This window comes from Anolis sagrei, chromosome 5 (genome assembly GCF_037176765.1).
Source record: "Anolis sagrei isolate rAnoSag1 chromosome 5, rAnoSag1.mat, whole genome shotgun sequence".
Lineage (NCBI taxonomy): Eukaryota > Metazoa > Chordata > Lepidosauria > Squamata > Dactyloidae > Anolis > Anolis sagrei.
Window position 1 is genome coordinate 97466700 of NC_090025.1, and position 17915 is coordinate 97484614.

The 17915-nt window shown below is 37.1% G+C and overlaps 1 protein-coding gene across 2 annotated transcripts in view; it reads right to left on the bottom strand.

Annotated features, from left to right (window-relative positions):
• The window catches only part of PACSIN2 (protein kinase C and casein kinase substrate in neurons 2), a 75082-nt gene that overhangs the window by 19940 nt on the left and 37227 nt on the right, over nt 1-17915 (bottom strand). For both annotated transcript variants that reach the window (XM_060778183.2, XM_060778181.2), the window contains exons 2-5: nt 8901-9012; nt 5549-5705; nt 2996-3231; nt 1430-1585 (exon numbers count right to left, since the gene is read on the bottom strand). In XM_060778183.2, the coding sequence (XP_060634166.1) occupies nt 1430-1585; nt 2996-3231; nt 5549-5705; nt 8901-8960 (609 nt within the window). In that variant the 5' untranslated portion in view covers nt 8961-9012. The remainder of the gene's footprint in view (nt 1-1429; nt 1586-2995; nt 3232-5548; nt 5706-8900; nt 9013-17915) is intronic.

Sequence of the window (17915 nt, forward strand, 5' to 3'; positions counted from 1 at the left end):
CCCACCACCATCTCACAACAGGAACTTGGGCGGCTTACAAAGTAGCACACAATGGTGCCACACAACACATAAAACACAATACATCAACTTTTATAAAATGAATGAACATGTCAATTTACATAAAACCACAACATACAGAAATTAACAAGAGCTCAACTCAAATTAAATAAAAAGATCAGCAAAACACAGCAATAGCCACTAATTAAAAAGGGGCCATACAATCAATTAAACATCCTAACTATGAACCAATTAAAATGTCAGCATTAAAGTGCCAAAGTGAACAGCAATCAGTTTAGTTAGTACATGAATCATTATCAAAGACCTACTTAAAAAGCCACGTTTTAACCTCTCCAAAAGTGTTGCAATGTGGGGGCTTGCCTAATTTCCCTGGGGCAGCTGTTCCAAAGCTGGGGGGCCATCACCAAGAAGGTCCTCTCCCTCGTCCCCACCAACTGTGTTTGAGATGGAGGTAGGACTGAGAGGAGGGCCTCCCCAGCAGATCTTAAAGCCCACAACTGTTCATAGGGGGAGATGTGGTCACAACATACTGGTTTGGACACAGCAAATACTCATTTAGTTCCAGTAGTGCCCTAGTTTGGTCGAAACAATAAAATATAATTTAGTAAACCTTGGTTGTACTCCCCATGTCCTTTGGTGCAAACATAAGGAGTACTGAAACTTTTATTTCATTTTTAATTAATCTCATAAAACCCAGAACATTAATGAAAAGTTAAATATGACTATTAAAGGGAAACAATTTGAAGTGTAGCCACACAAGTTAACTTCTTTCCAATAATTATTGTTAAACTCAACCACAATTTTGTGCAACACTGAAATATATTACATATAATAAGCTAAAATAGAAGCAAAGTTTTCCAATTTCCTCTTGGAACCCATATCAAAGGAGATAGAAAACATGAGCCCAAAATATTCTGTGACCTGTTATCATGCTGATAAACAACAATTCGGTTTTTGAGAGACTCTAATACAGTCTCCCAATGAATTTAAAGACAAAATAAAACAAATTATTCAGTGAAACACCTGAGAAGCTTTGCACAGTATCCAACATTTCAAAATAAATCTCGATGAATCTATGTGAATAACAGGTATCAATGTAAGCTGCACTTTCAAAAACTTCCTTATATCAAGTTTGCCAACCCACAAAATAATACTATCAAGCTCCATTACATCAAACTCTATTTTTCTGATAAATGCAAACAAATGCAACTTCCTTTCAGAACTATTTTCATATAACTTTGCAAAGTACAATGAGAATATAATACAAAAGCAAGATAATTATTTGCCCCTTTCTTAAATTCATTTCTAAACTTACAGCTTTAGCTATATTTACAGATCTAGCAAAAATGAAATAATATTGACATATGTTTACTTGTAAAGTACAATCTTCAGAGTAATATATACAGCTTACCTTAAGCACATCCTGTTTACTTTTATCCACTTTGTCTTGTAGTTTCTTTAGCTGTTCTGGATTAAGGGCTGGGTCAGCTTTGCTATTAGTTTCTCTGGATATAGCAAGTTTTTCTTCCTTACAGGCTGCATGGTATGCTTTCTTAGCAGCTTCCACCTGAGGCAAAACAATTTTAACACTTACTTTTATGTTTTTGCAGAACCATTGTAAGAAGCTAGCAGAAACTAGTCAGTTTCATAACATATATTACCATCTATATAAATAAAAATGTAATGTTCGTTTGTGGAATTAACGTAACTCAAAAACCACTGGATGAATTGGCACCAAATTTGGACTAACATTTTTTAAACTCCAAGTATTTTGATTTGCAATGTGTATTTTGCAGTTTCTCATCGCACAATTATTAAAATGTGTATCTCTTCCTATCAGGAACCAGGAACTCTGAATATTATACTTCTCTTTATGAGTGACCATCATTCATAACAACACTGAAAAACACCACAGAAGAAACTTTAAAAGCCCAAAAAATAAAAATACATTACAACGCATGCGCAAAACCACATATATATATGCAAACATACACATATACACAAATTACACACAGATATACACACACAAAACACATATACACAGACTGGGCCGTAGCAACATGTGGCAGGGAACGGCTAATATGAAATAAGAATTTGTCAAGCTATATTTACATCACTTTCTTGAACCTCCCCCACCAACCCCTCAAATGTTTTGGATTATATTTCCCATAATTCCTGATCCCTGACAAGCCAGGCAGAAGCTTTAAGAAGTTGTACGTCAAGATTGCTTCAGATAAACTGAAGAATTGTATGGTGAAAGAGAAATGTTGTAATGAATTTCTACAGATAGAGAACTAAACACCGGCACTTAACAAAATCTGGGATTACTTTTTTAAAAAAACCTTTTGGATCCATGAACTAATTCACATTTTATCAATTAATCAATTTTCAGTCAATATACTTATCATCTAATTGCAATACAAACACTTTGAGAAACTGAAAGTATCATCAGGTAACTCACTATTTTGGCCGTGTAGTCTTAAGTATATTTATTTACTGAGTTCCCCAGTAGGTGCGCTTTGTACCACAACCCTGAATCTACCAAACTGATGAGAAAATTCCATTTGTGATAAGAAATGAAAAATCCCCAGTAGAATTCCAGCCCTTAAATAGCCTCCAATAAAGGCTAGCATGTTTCCCTCTCTAATTAAAATCTATCTCTTTTGGATTTATAGCAGCCAGGTTCCCTAAGGGATAAACCGGTGCTTCTCCTGAAAGAAGAGTATAACCACCAACTGGACAGTTTTACTGAGTATTACAAGGGTGCCACTCCTTCTCTAACATCTGGTCTTGCAACTAGAGTAAATTAATCAGCCAAACATCTTTCCCAAGCCAATAATAATAATAATAATAATAATAATAATAATAATAATAATAACAGCAGCAGCAATTACATGAAAGCAACCAAAGGACATGGGGAACAGAAATATAAGGAGGGATCGAATTAAGACAGCTGTCTGGAGTGTACATTATTTACCTCTTTTAACTTTTTCGCCCATGGTTTCTGGGCTTTTCTAAAGCCGTCTTCAGCTTCTTTCGTTTCCTTAAATCCACCAATCATTTGTTTGTGAAAGGAGTCCTTCTGCCAGTTCTTTATCTTTTCAAAGTCCTCATTCATTAGGGCACCTTTTACTTCTAAATGTAGTTCACTTACTTTTTCAGCTTCAGACATAAATGCATGCCAGGCCTTTTCAACAGTTCCATATTGTGGCCCTGAAAGATATATCAGCAAAATAAGTCATTTTTCCGACTGCACTGAGAGTTACAGAACAAGAGAAAAGGACAATATTAACTCTCATATTACGTAAGCATTTTTGCACACTATCATAAACTCTGTCAACTCCATGATGAAATCCCTAACTTCATATATTTTCACGAGTTTCTTGTAAGGTAGCTTCCATATTTCTTTCCAAACCGAATATATTTTAACAGCCCTTTGCAGATAATACAAGCTCTTGGTTTTTTGTTGTTGTTGTTGTTTTTTTGAAAAAAAACTAGGAGAGCACCAAATAACAACCATGACATCAGTACAAAAAATGTAAAAAAATCCCATACACAAAAACAAACACCAAAGAGTATGCTATTATTGCTTCATGGATTAGCTAAAGAGATGCGACTTTGCCATTGGTGCTAAACCAGACACCTTTGAAAGAGCACTCAGTGAGAAGAGAGTAGGTTTAAATGTCCCCTATTCAGTCACCATCCAGGGATTGCATGGAAAACTCCCTATGACTAAGGCAACATTTGAGTGGATTGGTACAGTGAGTAGTAGTTTTTAAGGTACCTAGGATCCAAGTTGTTACCAGATCAATAGTCAATGTTGTCAATTAGGAAAAGGTAAATGTTATACTGTGTAACATATATATGTTATACATACATACACTACAGCTAAAAAGCTGACACTTCAGAATCCCTATCAATAATGAGCTCATCCTCTTCCTTCATTGTATTTCAATTGTATTTCTGTTCTTGAGTCATTATTTAGTCCATGACCAATTCTATTCTATGGTTAAGCCCTCCATCATTTCTGACTCTAATGTAAAGGAAAAACAGAAGTGACTATTTTGGAAAAGAGCTCATAATTGGCCTGTGAGTTGTAGTTTACAACGCCTTCAGAAGAAAACTACAGAAGGCCTTGAACTTTTTCTCCACCTGGAGAAGAGCTCCACCAGATGATACTATCAAGAGATAAGAATGGAACAGAAGTTGGCTACTTCTTCCTTACTGCAAGTGATCATTACAGAAAAGCCAAGTAACAAGCTTTTACCAGTGTTCACTTGAATTATCTGAGTATTTTACTACCTGGTCTTTCAGCTGCTTCATTGCCTGTGTGCATCATGTCTATACCTTCAAGTTGCCTGTATCATGTGATAGAAGCTGTCTCTTGCCTCAGAATCCCTAAACCCTCTTTCCATATTATGTGTTTTGTATTTTGATAGAATGATTAAATTCATCCTTGTCTGATCTCCTTGCTAAATAAAAACCATTCTTGGCCATTCAGGTTATGCAGCAAATGTTGTGGCAGTCTCATTATTTAGAGCAATTCATTTTGTGTGTGTGTGTGTGTGATCTACTGTTATAAAGTCTTAGCTGCCCATTCTTTGGGCATCAGCCAGCTCATCCCTTGTTTGGGTATCAGCCAGCACTTAAATCAAGAAATAGTTTTCTAAGATCTACACTCGCTGAAACACCTCAGCAAGCCAGAGTCCAGAAGTGGCAGGCTCAAACCCAGAGCCTCAATCAATGGCTGATACCCAATGAGAGACTCCCCCCTGGGCACACAGAAAACTGGGTGACTTGGAAGGCGCTAAACAGGCTATGCTCTGGCACCATGAGATGCAGAGCCAACCTTAAGAAATGGGGCTACAAAGTGGAATCCACGACATGCGAGTGTGGAGAAGAGCAAACTACAGACCACCTGCTGCAATGCAACCTGAGCCCTGCTACATGCATAATGGAGGACCTTCTTGCGGCAACACCAGAAGCACTCCAAGTGTCCAGATACTGGTCAAAGGACATTTAATCAACTACCAAGCTTGCAAACTCTGTGTCTTTTGTATGTTTGTTTGTTTGTTCTGTCAAAAATGTAATACAACTGTTCGGTTGCCTGACACAATAAATAAATAGCTGCCCGTTATGATTCCTAAAGTCCTAAATTTACATATATTTCCTTAAGCTCCATAATTATCAACATTTAGTAAAGAAAGTAGAGCAGTTACATTTCTCTGTGGTTTTCATAGCCTGGATTCCATTATTTCTCGTATTTCTTCTAATGCAATTAATTAGGTAGATCTAAAACACCATTATTTGTTTTTTGAAACCTGAAGATCGAACTGCTCTTGACATTGAAAAATGAAGACTTTAATAGATGACAATTTATGCAATATATATAGGGACAACAAAAACATGAGGCCTTCTTTCAGTGCTTCTAAGGACTATCCTAAGGCACTCTGAACAATTAAGCAAGCTGCAATTTGAAATCAATACTGAAACAAAAATATGCACAAACAAGGAAAAACGTTTTGTTTACCTTTTTCTACAAGCTGTTTCCATCTCTTTGCCCATTCTGTTAACTGCTGAGCATAGCCCTTTTCTATCCTTGCCCGCTCATGAATACAGTTCATAAGATCACTACAAAGTCTATAGCCATCATCAATCCGTTTCACTGTCCGCTTATAGTTTCCAACCTAAAAATGGAGAAACATTTGGGGTTAAGAAATCTGGGAGCAACCTCCACTTATTAAAATATGTTTAAATTGTTTCAGATCCGCTTATGAGTGTTTGTTTACCATTTTTGAATGCAACTTCATGGTCTTCAAAGCAAAGCGGGGGGACAGGCAAACGCTTCAATTATGGTCTGCCAATTCATACATCACAAGAAACCACAGAAATATTTCAAATCACAATTTAAAGCCAATGTTTGCCAACTGACTATTAGCCAGGGTTTGATGTAATGTCTGAATCGAGCCAATTCAGAAGAACAGGAACCTGTGGAAGTTAGTGAGCCTGGTGATTATTTATTCTACATGATTGCTAAAAGATAAAAGATTTGTTTTCAGTTCAAATGCTGCTTTAAAGGGTATTTTGCAATGTTTACATTTTGACCAAGACATACATTGGGAATAAAACAATGTTTATGAAGATAAATCTAATAATTATTCCTCTGTAGGTTTCAGTTGGTTTCTTCTGTTTAAAACATGCAAATATCTCCCTTGGGATACACAAAATAATGGTGTAATGCTCAAAATAAGTCAGTTCTTTTAGGCATCAAAGGAATGCATTAATTAAATGCTGCAGCACTTCAACGGTTTCACATTTTTCTTCAACTAGCACATCATTTGAAGTTAGTTCAATTGCAGTAGATCTTCAAATGTTTATGATTCCATACCATTTTGGCATTTTCTTAGTGAGTCTTTTTAAACCATGAGGAAAGAAGAAAAATCCAGTTTTCCAAAACACCCATCTTTACAATTTAAAGGAAAGTCAAATGTGAATGAGCTTATTTCCTCCCATATGTCACTGGAGAGCTTGGCTATTTGGATATATTCAACTAATTTTCTTCTCCAATCCTTAATGAGTAGCTCTTTTTCCCCATTCCAAGATTTTGCTTTTGTAATTCTCGCTCCCACAGAATTATATTGGCAAGGTTGTTGTAGGTTTCTCGGGCTGCATGGCCATGTTCTAGAAGCATTCTCTCCTGACATCTTGTCTGCATCTATGGCAGGCATCCTCAGAGGTTGTGAGGTTGTGAGCCCGAAAAACCTACAACAACCCAGTGATTCCGGCCATAAAAGCCTTCAACATTATATTGCCAAATTTCTACAGTCCTTCCACACAGCTTAATAAAACCCCACACTATCTGCTTTGAACTGGAATATATGACAGTGTGGACTCAAGACAACCCAGTTCAAAGAAGTTTTTTTGTTTTTGCCTTGATATTCTGGGTTATATGGCTGTGTGGAAGGGCCCTACATCTTCTTTACCAATTATCTCATGAAACAAACCAATTATACACATTTCTGGGTTTTTCTTAACCTTTCTAGAAATCATTCTGTTAGAAATAGTGAAGATTTCATTAGAAAATATTCCAGCATATAAGATGACTGGGTGTATAAGATCCCCAACTTTTCCAGCTAAAATATAGAGTTTGGGATATATTCGCCATATAAGACTACCCCTCTTCCAACGCACCCCTTTTTTTAAAAAAAAAAAGCATTCGATTTGATTTCAATATGGTAATTCTCCTATTACTGTACCTCCTTCTCTGCCTCTCAGATCTCGCACATGCGCACCTGCACCACTTCACTGCAGTCTTCAGGAGCGAGATCTGAGAGGCAGAGGAGGAGGTCAGACAGGTAAAAGAGGTGTGTTTGTCTGGGCCCAGAGCCACTCTATCTCTTTTTTCCCTGGACGCCTGCAGCTTGCTCCGCCCTTCACTTACACCTTCCCGCTGAGGTGCCCCTTCACCTCACCATCGGGACCGCATTAAGTCCACGAATCCTGATGAATGGATTTTCTTCTACCATACTTGTACAGCATCACCCTTCATGCTTTCATACAGTCGCTGCATACGGCAGGGACATGGCCACTGCCATTTTTGAGCTCCCCCCACTATATGCGGCAACCACAGATTCTCCAATCCAATTGGAAGTTTCAGCAACTGCTCTATAAGATTACTCCCATGTATACGACTGCTCCAGTATATTAGACTACTCCAGCGTATAAGACTACTCCCACGTATAAGACGACCCCGCGTATAAGACGATCCCTGACTTTTGAGAAGATTTTCTTGGGTTAAAAGGTAGTCTTATACACCAGAATATACAGTACTAGTTCCGCACTGAGTGGTGTCGTAAGTCATGAGCAGTGGTTCACGGGTGGGAATGGGGTTGGGGAACCAACATTTGTATTTTGATTGTTGCATTTTGAATATTATATGCTTTTTTCACATAACATAAAAATGTATACCACACACAGAGACATACACTCCTTCGTTCTCTAGAACCAGCATTTTCCTTTCCTTGCTTATCAAGTTGCTGTCAATTGCTAGTACCCAGTAATGTATTCCCACACATCTAAACCCTGCTCTAGAGGGCTGAAAAACTATCTGGGGCATGGTTTTGGCAATACAGACAGCCACACCAATAGACAAAAGTCCAAATTCTGCTCGAGCTGAAGATGGAAATAAATCAATATGTACTAGCAATTGACAATAATTTGACCACTCTGAACAAAAAGCTTTATGCCTTGTCACAGATTTGATCAAGGTTTACCTACAAACAAAGCTAAGGCCCTTAACAGCAAGGTTTGCACAATTTATGACATCAACATAACTTAACAGCCACAGAATTGGGGAGTAGATCCAGGCAAACACAAATCATGTCATCGCTCACCCACCTCTCATCCCCACTCTCAGATGGCCAAATCAAGACAAGATGTGCTAGCTTCAATCTGTACCTCTCACTTTATATACTACCATCTATAAACGATGAATAGGGGTAGAGTACAGACAAAAACAGACTTGTGAATCGGAAACTTATTTTTGTAACTGGGTGATAGCAATTTAAGTTCACCAATGGGAGACTTAACTGCAGATACAGAATTTCTCCTCTCCTTTTTTAGTTTAAGAATTGAAGCTTAAGTGGAATAGATTTTTCTGACAGAAAGGTCCATCTTGTACCATTTTAAAGGAAATAAAAGTTTATTCAACCGCCTTCATACTTTGTGTCTTCCGAAGTTTTGGGCTTCAATTTCAATCAAACTTGGAGCTGCAACCCAAAACATCTGGAATACACACATACATACACAGTCAATCAGTATCACATATCTATCGAAGTCCTAATGATGTACCAATATGTATGTTGTTACTTTTTTCACATTACCTCCCAGAAGCTATCACTAGAAACCTCTACTCCAACAGAGTCATCATATGAGCCAGACATCTCAAGGTGTCACTCGCAATTCAGGATCTTACATATAAAAGTTCTTCAAAGTCTGCAAAGAGAAAACAAAGAGATTGGCTAATATAAAAATCAGACGTATTCACTGACATGATCAAAACGCTTCTTCATTTGTTATGTTTATTTTTGGTTTTAGATCCTTGCCAAACAGAACTCCAAAATCCCTCATAGTAACTAATAAGGATAAAATACAAAACAAAACTGTAATGTCAAAACCACTGGCTAGGGGCCTTTTGTTAGCTTTCAGGTAAGAATGCTTGGGAACTAAATTCTGGAGAAAATTACATTGCAATATTTAATTTACAGCTACCAGAAAAATGCAAAGTGGGTTTTACTGGTATATTTCTCGTAGTTTTAAGTCACATCAACAAAAGTTCTTTCTTCCTTTTCCTTCCTTTGCTGGGTATACTGCCCATCCAATTCATGGCCTGAGAGGCCTGCCAAGACATTCAATATTATATTTAATTTCTCTGTGCAAATCCACATGCCCATGTGCAAAGTACTTTTACACTTTCAGTATATTTTGCATAATGCCCATAGTAAGTAAGGGATAAGGTGCACTGCATTTGTTCACTGGAGAGGAAAAAGCCTGTGCTGAAATACATTTTACTTTATCCTGTCAGGCTGTTAAAAACCATCAGTGCCCACCAATCTTGGACACAGTTACAATTTACATAGCAAATGCATTTCTTTACATCCTGTGTTTGCCAGAAGTCCTTCTAATAACCACAAAGGAGAGATATGAATCTATACCTTAATATATCTGATCAATAAGTATATAAAAGCACTTCCACAATTATAGACTGAAGGTTATTCACAATCCATATAAATAACATTTCAATATGCAATTACAGTAAGAATTATACCACCAAAACATTTAACAACAACCAGAGAATTTTACAATCCTGAGAAATATGCAGTGAAGGGCTTATCGAGGTCACTAACAACTGAATGTGCTTTCCAGCAAGAAATCACTTTGTGTAATCACATTCTAGTTGTGATGCTATCTCCAGATCTGTCCAGATCAAAAACTGAATTTCAATTTTGTATGAAACAACTAGACAACATTTAAGATCATATACATATCAATAGAATATCCAGCTGCTGAGACACTCAGATGTGAAAGAAATTGCAGAACACGGCGTCTGAGAAACATGAATTTAGGGGAAGCTAGATATTGCATATGAATAAATGGAATGAACAAACTTGTCATACCAGAGTGAGCAAGCTGAAATGTCCCCGGAATGGGACATTTTCAATCCAAAAATCACCAAGTGGTTTATTCAGGCAATGCAAATCTAAGAAAAATGGAGTGGCATTAATAGTAAGGACAGATGAAGTAAAAGTAGTCAATGGATATAATGCAAAGTCTGAATGAATAATATCGATAGGCCAGTGAAAGTTCTTTGTCTAAGGTAGAATGGGAGACAATCAACTAGAAGCCAAAAAGACTGAACTATATACTTTGGATACATCATAAAAAGACATGACATTAAAAAGAGACAATAAAGCATGGTAAAGTGGGAGGCAGAATAAGAAGAGGAAGGCCACATTACAGATTAATTGATCCAATCAAAGAAACCACAGCCTCAATTTTGAAAAACCTGAGAAGGGCTATTGGAAATATGGCATCTTGGAAGTCTCTCAATTTGACAGCAGTTGATAACAAGAAGAAGTTAGGATTGGGAGAGAGGGGAAGAGAGAGACTTAGAATGGTCAACCAGAAATCACAACACTGATAACTCTATGTAACAAAACTTGAACAATTTTCCAGGTTTGAAATTGTTATTTCCTGTTTAATTGTGCAGAACTTACTTTAAAAGTAGTTATTATACTCCAGAAATTTCATTTTTGTGGGTGCCACAAGCTATGTTGAATTAGTTGAGACTCTTACGAGATATTCATTGAAAAACTATAGCAAAATGTGCTGAAGGATGTCTCGCAAAAACAAAGTTTTTGCAGTTTAAGAAACTTTTCCCATGTTTTTATGATGGAACCAATTAGGAAATTACATTTATAACCCAGGAACAAAAACTGTGTTACATAGTGTAACCAAACAGCAAGTTACTTAAAGATTTTCAGTGGTGGGTGGAGAGAGTCAGATGACTGGATAAGTTGTAAGTATATTTGCAAACACCTTGAGTATTAGGCCACTTCAAGACCTGCAATTATTTACTCTTGCAGCAAAGCTTTACTTTCCAGCCTCTTTTGCCAGCACCTAAGATGTAAGTCAGGGATCATCAAACTAAGGCCCGGGGGCCGAATACGGCCCTCCAACGTCATTCACCTGGCCCTTGCTCGGGGGTCAACCTAAGTCAGACTTGACTTGAAAGCACACAACAACAACAACAACAACAACAATCCTATCTCATCAGCCAGAAGCAGGCTCACACTTCTCATTGAAATACTAATATTTATATTTGTTAAAATTGTTCTTCATTTTAATTATTGTATTGTTTTAAGCGTTTTTTGCACTACAAATAAGATATGTGCAGTGTTCATAGGAATTCATTCATGTTTTTTTTTTCAAACTATAATCCGGCCCTCCAACAGTTTGAGGGACTGTGACCTGGCCCTCTGTTTAAAACCTTTGAGGACCCCTGATGTAAGTAAAGGATGGCTGGATTTTTCAGCTACATTAATAACAGTCGCAACTGTGGTGTTAGTAATATTAATAACAGTAGTAGTAGTAGTAGTAGTGATAGTGGTCAAGGTAGCATTCTTAGCATTCTATAATCATTTCACGTGCTGAAAGTGTTGCCCTTCATGTGCAGTATTCAGCAATTCTAATTCTTATATGATATTTGTTTGGAAACATTATCATGCCTACATAATATTTACCATAACTGAGAATATGGTTCTTGCCTAAAATTACTGAGTAAAGCCATAGCAAGGAAATATTTACACCTGGATTTTCCACTTGATGGCTCAACCTCTTAGCAACAGTAGTAGTAGTTAACAGTAACAGTAGTTAGCAACGAAGATACTTCAGTAATGAACTGATCTGTAGTTGCAGATTTTTCCCCAAATTGTATATACATAGACATATATACAGCAGCACACTGCATATTACTGTGTGCTTGTTATTTCAATACTTACTCTCCCCCTCCCCCTCCCCCTCCCCCCCACACATGAAAAAGTCAGTATCTCTTGTCATAGCTACAAACAGATGTGATGAAGAAAATTCAGCTTGCCCCTGTACACCTTACTCAGAGCAATTTCTCTTAGGAAACCCAAGACTGCTGTGTTATCTTGCCATCATCTGCTTAAAAGAGCAACGGACAAGAGTTCAATGATACCATAAAAATGAATTTCCTGAACACACTTTTGCATACATAAGCAAATGATTTATGATGTAGACAACCAAATTGTGGAATATAGATACAGGCATACATTCTCAACAGAGATAATAAATCTTTTCATGAAGCAACAGAAGAATGTGTGGAGGGCGATGTTCTAAGCAAGCCAATTTCTAGTATACATAGATTAATGTTTAGGGTCAACAAATTTTCTTCTGCAGGTTTGTTTCCTCCTACCCTGTGCAGGGCTAGAATTGCTTCCAGGTAAATTGAAAAGGACAGTTTTGTACACTCATTTTAATTGTCGGCTCAAATCATTTTGATCTCTCAATCAACATGATAGAAACATTTAAATATCTGAAAGAGTGTCTTCAGGAAGAGGGAGCAGGCTTGTTCTCTGCTGCCCTGGAGGCTAGGACTTGGGAGAAATGGGTTCAAATTACATGAAAGAAGATTCCACCTGAACATCAGGAAGAACGTAGCCTGTTCCTGACCATAAGAGCTGTTCAATAATGGAACACACAGCCTTGGAATATAGTGAAAACTCCTTCTTTGGAGGTTTTTAAACAGAGCTTTCATGGCCATCTCTCAGGGGTACTTTGACTGTAATTTCCCTGCATGGCAGGGGGTTGAAGTAGGTGGCCCATGTAGTCTCTTCCAACTCTATGATTCTAACTGTTGCAGTATAGACTGTCAGATGGGATAGAGTCACTAGAATGTTATAGACCTATTTGGAAGAAAAGTCTATTTGCAAGGCATATCTTCACTGCCTATCCTAGATGATAGAGAATGTGGTAAAGAATCTCCCTGTTATTGCTATGAGAAGTGTGGGATTCCTTTCTCACATGTCTCAGCATTCAATCTACGTAGAGCAATGGTTCTCAACTGGGGTCCCCAGATGGTTTTAGCCTACATCTCCCAGAAATCTCAGCCAGTTTATGAGCTGTTAGGATTTCTGGGAGTTGAAGGCTAAAAACATCTGGTGACCCCAGGTTGAGAACCACTGATGTAGAGGGAGGAGCAAAAGGATACTGTGGCTGATGGTATTGGAAGCCACTGAGAGGTCCAGTAAAACCAATAGAGACACATTCCCTCCATCCATTTACGAGCAAACGTCATCCAGCAAAGTGACTCCATCAGTAGGCCTGAAACTAGACTGAAATGGATCTAGATCTGTTTTCTCAACCTTCCTCATGCTGTGACCCCTTAATAGAGTTCCTCATGTTGTGGTAATCCTCAACCATAAAACTATTTTCGTTGCTACTTCATAAATGTAATTTTGCTACTGTTATGAATTGTAATGTAAGTATCTGATATGCAGGATGTATTTTCATTCACTGGACCAAATTTGTCACAAATACCTGATACGCCCAAATTTGAATACTGGTGGGGTTGGGAGGGGGGTTTATTTTGTCATTTGGGAGTTGTAGTTGCTGGGATTTATAGTTCACCTACAATCAAAGAGCATTCTGAATGCCACCAATGATGGAATTGAACCAAACCTGGCACACAGAACTCCCATGATCAACAGAAAATACTGGAAGGGTTTGGTTGGCACTGACTTTGAGTTTTGGAGTTGTGGTTCACCTACATCCAGAGCGCACTATGGACTAAAACAAGGATGGATCTGTATCAAACTTGGCACAAATACTCAATATGCCCAAATATGAAAACTGGTGGAGTTTGGGGAAAATTGACCTTGACATTTGGGAGCTGTGGTTACTGGGATTTATAGTTCACCTACCATCAAAGAGCATTCTGAACCCCACCAATGATAGAAATGGGCCAAACTTCCCACACAGAACCCCCATGACCAACAGAAAATACTGTGTTTACTGATGGTCTTTGGAGACCCCTTTGACACCCCCTTGTGATCCCTCCCAGGGGTTCCGACCCCAGGTTGAGAAACATTGATCTAGATAATCCAATTTATCCAGAAATCCCAAGAGTTGGGAGGGCACCATATGCCTCCAATACCTTGGCCAGAAATGGTGTACTGACAACTGGATTTGGTTTAAGTGGTAAGGCTGCTAGCTTTAAAGAGGAAGAATATATAGCATTTTAATAATTAAGATGGTACTTTAAGTAGCCTAAAAGAGCAATTGTCCAGTCTCTTTGAAGAAATAATTCTTTTGTGATTTAAAGCTTATTTCAGTTTAGTCTACCTGAAGAGTGAGTTTTATTAACTAAACACAATCCTAAATCTAATACAAAGTTAATCTTGTTTAAATCTAGGAAAATCAGAAGGTTTAAGTTTGCCTATCTGTTGAATTTGAGCTTTCATCTTAAATCCCTACTTGAGTCCCTGTATATCAGGAGAAAGGCAAGATAAAAATAAATAAAATCTTACATGGAGAGCATATATCTATTTTCAAAACATTAAATTATTTTAAAAAGCATTTTGACGTAAGGGGGCTTATCAATGCCACTTAATGTATAATATTTGGCATACTGATTGAAACATATGTTTCAAACAATGTGGCTCTGTTTTCTGAAACAAAGTCTAAATGAATGAAAACTTTAAAAAATAGTCTATGTTGATAAAATGAAGCAAACAAGAAAGACGTCTCTGCTGGGAAAAAATCTGGAGAAATGCCAAGATATTTTTTCTTGTTCTGAGGAGAGGGTAAAGTTGAATTCTGAAATCAGCTGTGCTAAAGCACTGGCTGTTCTTTTAATCATTGTATTATAGGAGACAGTTATGACTCATTGCTAGCTTAATGTTGGTATTTCAGTATCTGGTTTATTTTTTAAAAAGTGCTCTGTGAAATCAAGAGGGGTTTTTTTGGTGTAAGTTGTTGCTATAGCTTCATAATAGTTCCCTAAATATGTTTGTTCCTGCTTTCTTACCATGAAACATATATTTTACAATTAATACCTGTATTAGGCCTATATTTGTGTGTTCATTAGAAAGTTAATGATAAAAATGATTTTCTTTTGTGGGCAGTGCAGTGTTTCCCAATCTGTGACACTTTTGGATTTGACCTTTGGAGTTTGATTATTCATGACTTTGAAGAAAAGGTTCTCTTGGAATCTTTAGACTTTCCAGCACAACAATGTGGTCAGTTTTGCTGGGACTTTACTACAGTGTGAAGCTGGAAGACCTAGAGATTTCTAGAGAATACTTTTTATCAAATCCATGAATAGTTTTGCCAGAAGTTGACCACAGAGTTGTGCTGGAGGATCTAGATAGATGCCCCTTAAAAAAAATTAAATATTTTTATTGGTAAATAACATAAAATACATAAACATATAACAAAGAAACATTAGACATACAAATATTTAAAATAACGTAAGCATTCCTAAGTTATTTTCTCTATTACAGAGAAAGTGGGGGAACATCATAAAGAAAAGTGTAGAAAATAGAAAATAAAGAAGAGAGAGAAAGAAAAAAAAACCCATCTGACAGCCATACATATATATTTTTCCTTTGTCACTTCCAGATCGCTACCTGTGGTATTAATTAACTCTTTTTCTACAAATTCCTACTAAAAATGTCACCTTGCGTGTGTCTATAAGTATAATCGAGGCAATTCTCTATACTATTTTTACAATCATTTGTATTTGTTCTTTTTCAAGAAATTTAATAAAGCTACTCCAGTTCGTTCTGTTTGTTCTTGATCTATTTTGGGCAAGTTTTTGGGTCAAAAGGTCCATGTTCATAACATCCATCACTTTCTCAATCCAATTTCCTATTGTTGCTGTTTCTGGTGTTTTCCAATATTCTAGCTGCTGTTGTGAGATAAAATAAAATTTTGTCCTCATTTTTGCTCAATTAAAAATCTGTGATGCCCAGTAAAAAATATTCCAGTTTGAACTCAAACTTTAAGTGCAAGATTTCTTCTATTTTTTGTATATTTCAAACCACAGCTTTTTGATCACCTTACATTCCCACCACATGTGCATAAAAGAACCTATATGTTTCTCACATCTCCAGCAAAACTTACTGATTTTCCCCTTACTGTACTTAGGTATTTTATATGGAGTTAAATACCACATGTAGAACATCTTGTACCAATTTTCTTTAATTTCTACGGCATAGGAGTATTTCAGTTTTTTCGTCCAAATTTCCTCCCATTTCTCTAACCTCTTACATTTTAAAAAAGTCTATTTTTATTTACCGTTTTCCCCCTTTCGGGGTCATGGTATTAACTTTGCATAGTCATAAGCTGAATTCTTAAAGCTAAAATACATATTGTCTGGCATCGATGTCCTTTAAAACTTGTCCTTTTAACGTCCTTTAAAACACAAGCAAACAAAATGTTTAGCAATTTTTTTAAAAAAATGTTATGTTAAAAAATTATTTAAATACTGGCATAGTTTGGAAACGTAAATTGCTTACTTCATCAGCAATAACCAATTAAACAATTTTTTAAAGTACCCAAAGATCTTTAAAAGTATTTTAACTTTTTTCCCTAAACTTTTCCACTTTACCCTCTTATTCCCAAAGGCATATAGTCATAGTTTGTAATCAGTTATGGATAGCCTGTTAAGGCCTTGTGCATGCAAGGTTTCTATAGTGAGGTAATGACTTATGCAGTAGGAAGGAGGAGGAAGAGGAGGAGGAGGAGGAGGAGGAGGAGGAGGAGGAGGAGAAGAAGAAGAAGAAGAAGAAGAAGAAGAAGAAGAAGAAGAAGAAGAAGAAGAATCGTGGTTGTTGTTGTTATTCCAGTAGCATAAGTCATAAATCATTATTGAATTAACTATTATTGTTATTATTATTATTTTACTAATTATTGGAGAATACCCTTGCTTGCTGCTTTTAGGATATTATATGTTGCTTCAAAGACTTACTGTCATGGGAGTATTTCCAGGCAAAGTTGTCAGGCACACCAAGTACTGTTTTGACTTGGGTGGGAACCCTGCAAGTTGGCAGGGACAGAGGGCAATGACTCAAGCCTCTCCCCATAATAGCGTCTATTCCCTTGCTAGGACTCATTTTGACTCAGTCCATATAGAGCAGTGGTTCCCAACCTTTAGTCCTCCAGATGTTTTGGACTTCAACTCCCGCAATTCTTAACTGCTGGTTAGGTTGGCTGAATGGGATGTCTGGGAGTTGAAGCCCAAAACAACTGGTGGACCAAAGTTTGGGAACCATGGATGTAGAGGATAGACAACGTCCCAAGGTACATCATTTCACTACACTATAATGTAAGATTGTTCTGAAGGGGATGGCAAATATTGACATTTCCTATGGCCATCTCCCATTAAAGAACTAGAAAATGCTAAGAACTTCAGGAAAATATTTAACAAATCAAGGGTAGACAACGTTCAATTCCTCCACGTGCCTATACAAACTTCACCATGCCATAGCAACTGCCTCTTTCAAAAGGTGTTAGCAGAGGGAGACGAGATGGAAAGCACACTGCTATTCCAACAGACTGTAATGGAGGGAGAAGAGATAGTCAAGCAGGTTCATTCAGCACTGTTGAAAAGCTTATTTGTTTTTTGCATCTTCCCTCCCTACTCAATTTTCCATTTGTCTTTTTAGACTGCAAGTCTGTGAGAAAAACTGCCTTGTTTTTATTGAGTGTGTGCAAGTCGTTCCAGAAACTTTTTTTTTAGCTGAAGAACAGGATAAAAATACTTTATATAAACAAATGATGAAGATTCGTTTGAGTTTAAGGGCATTATTAGA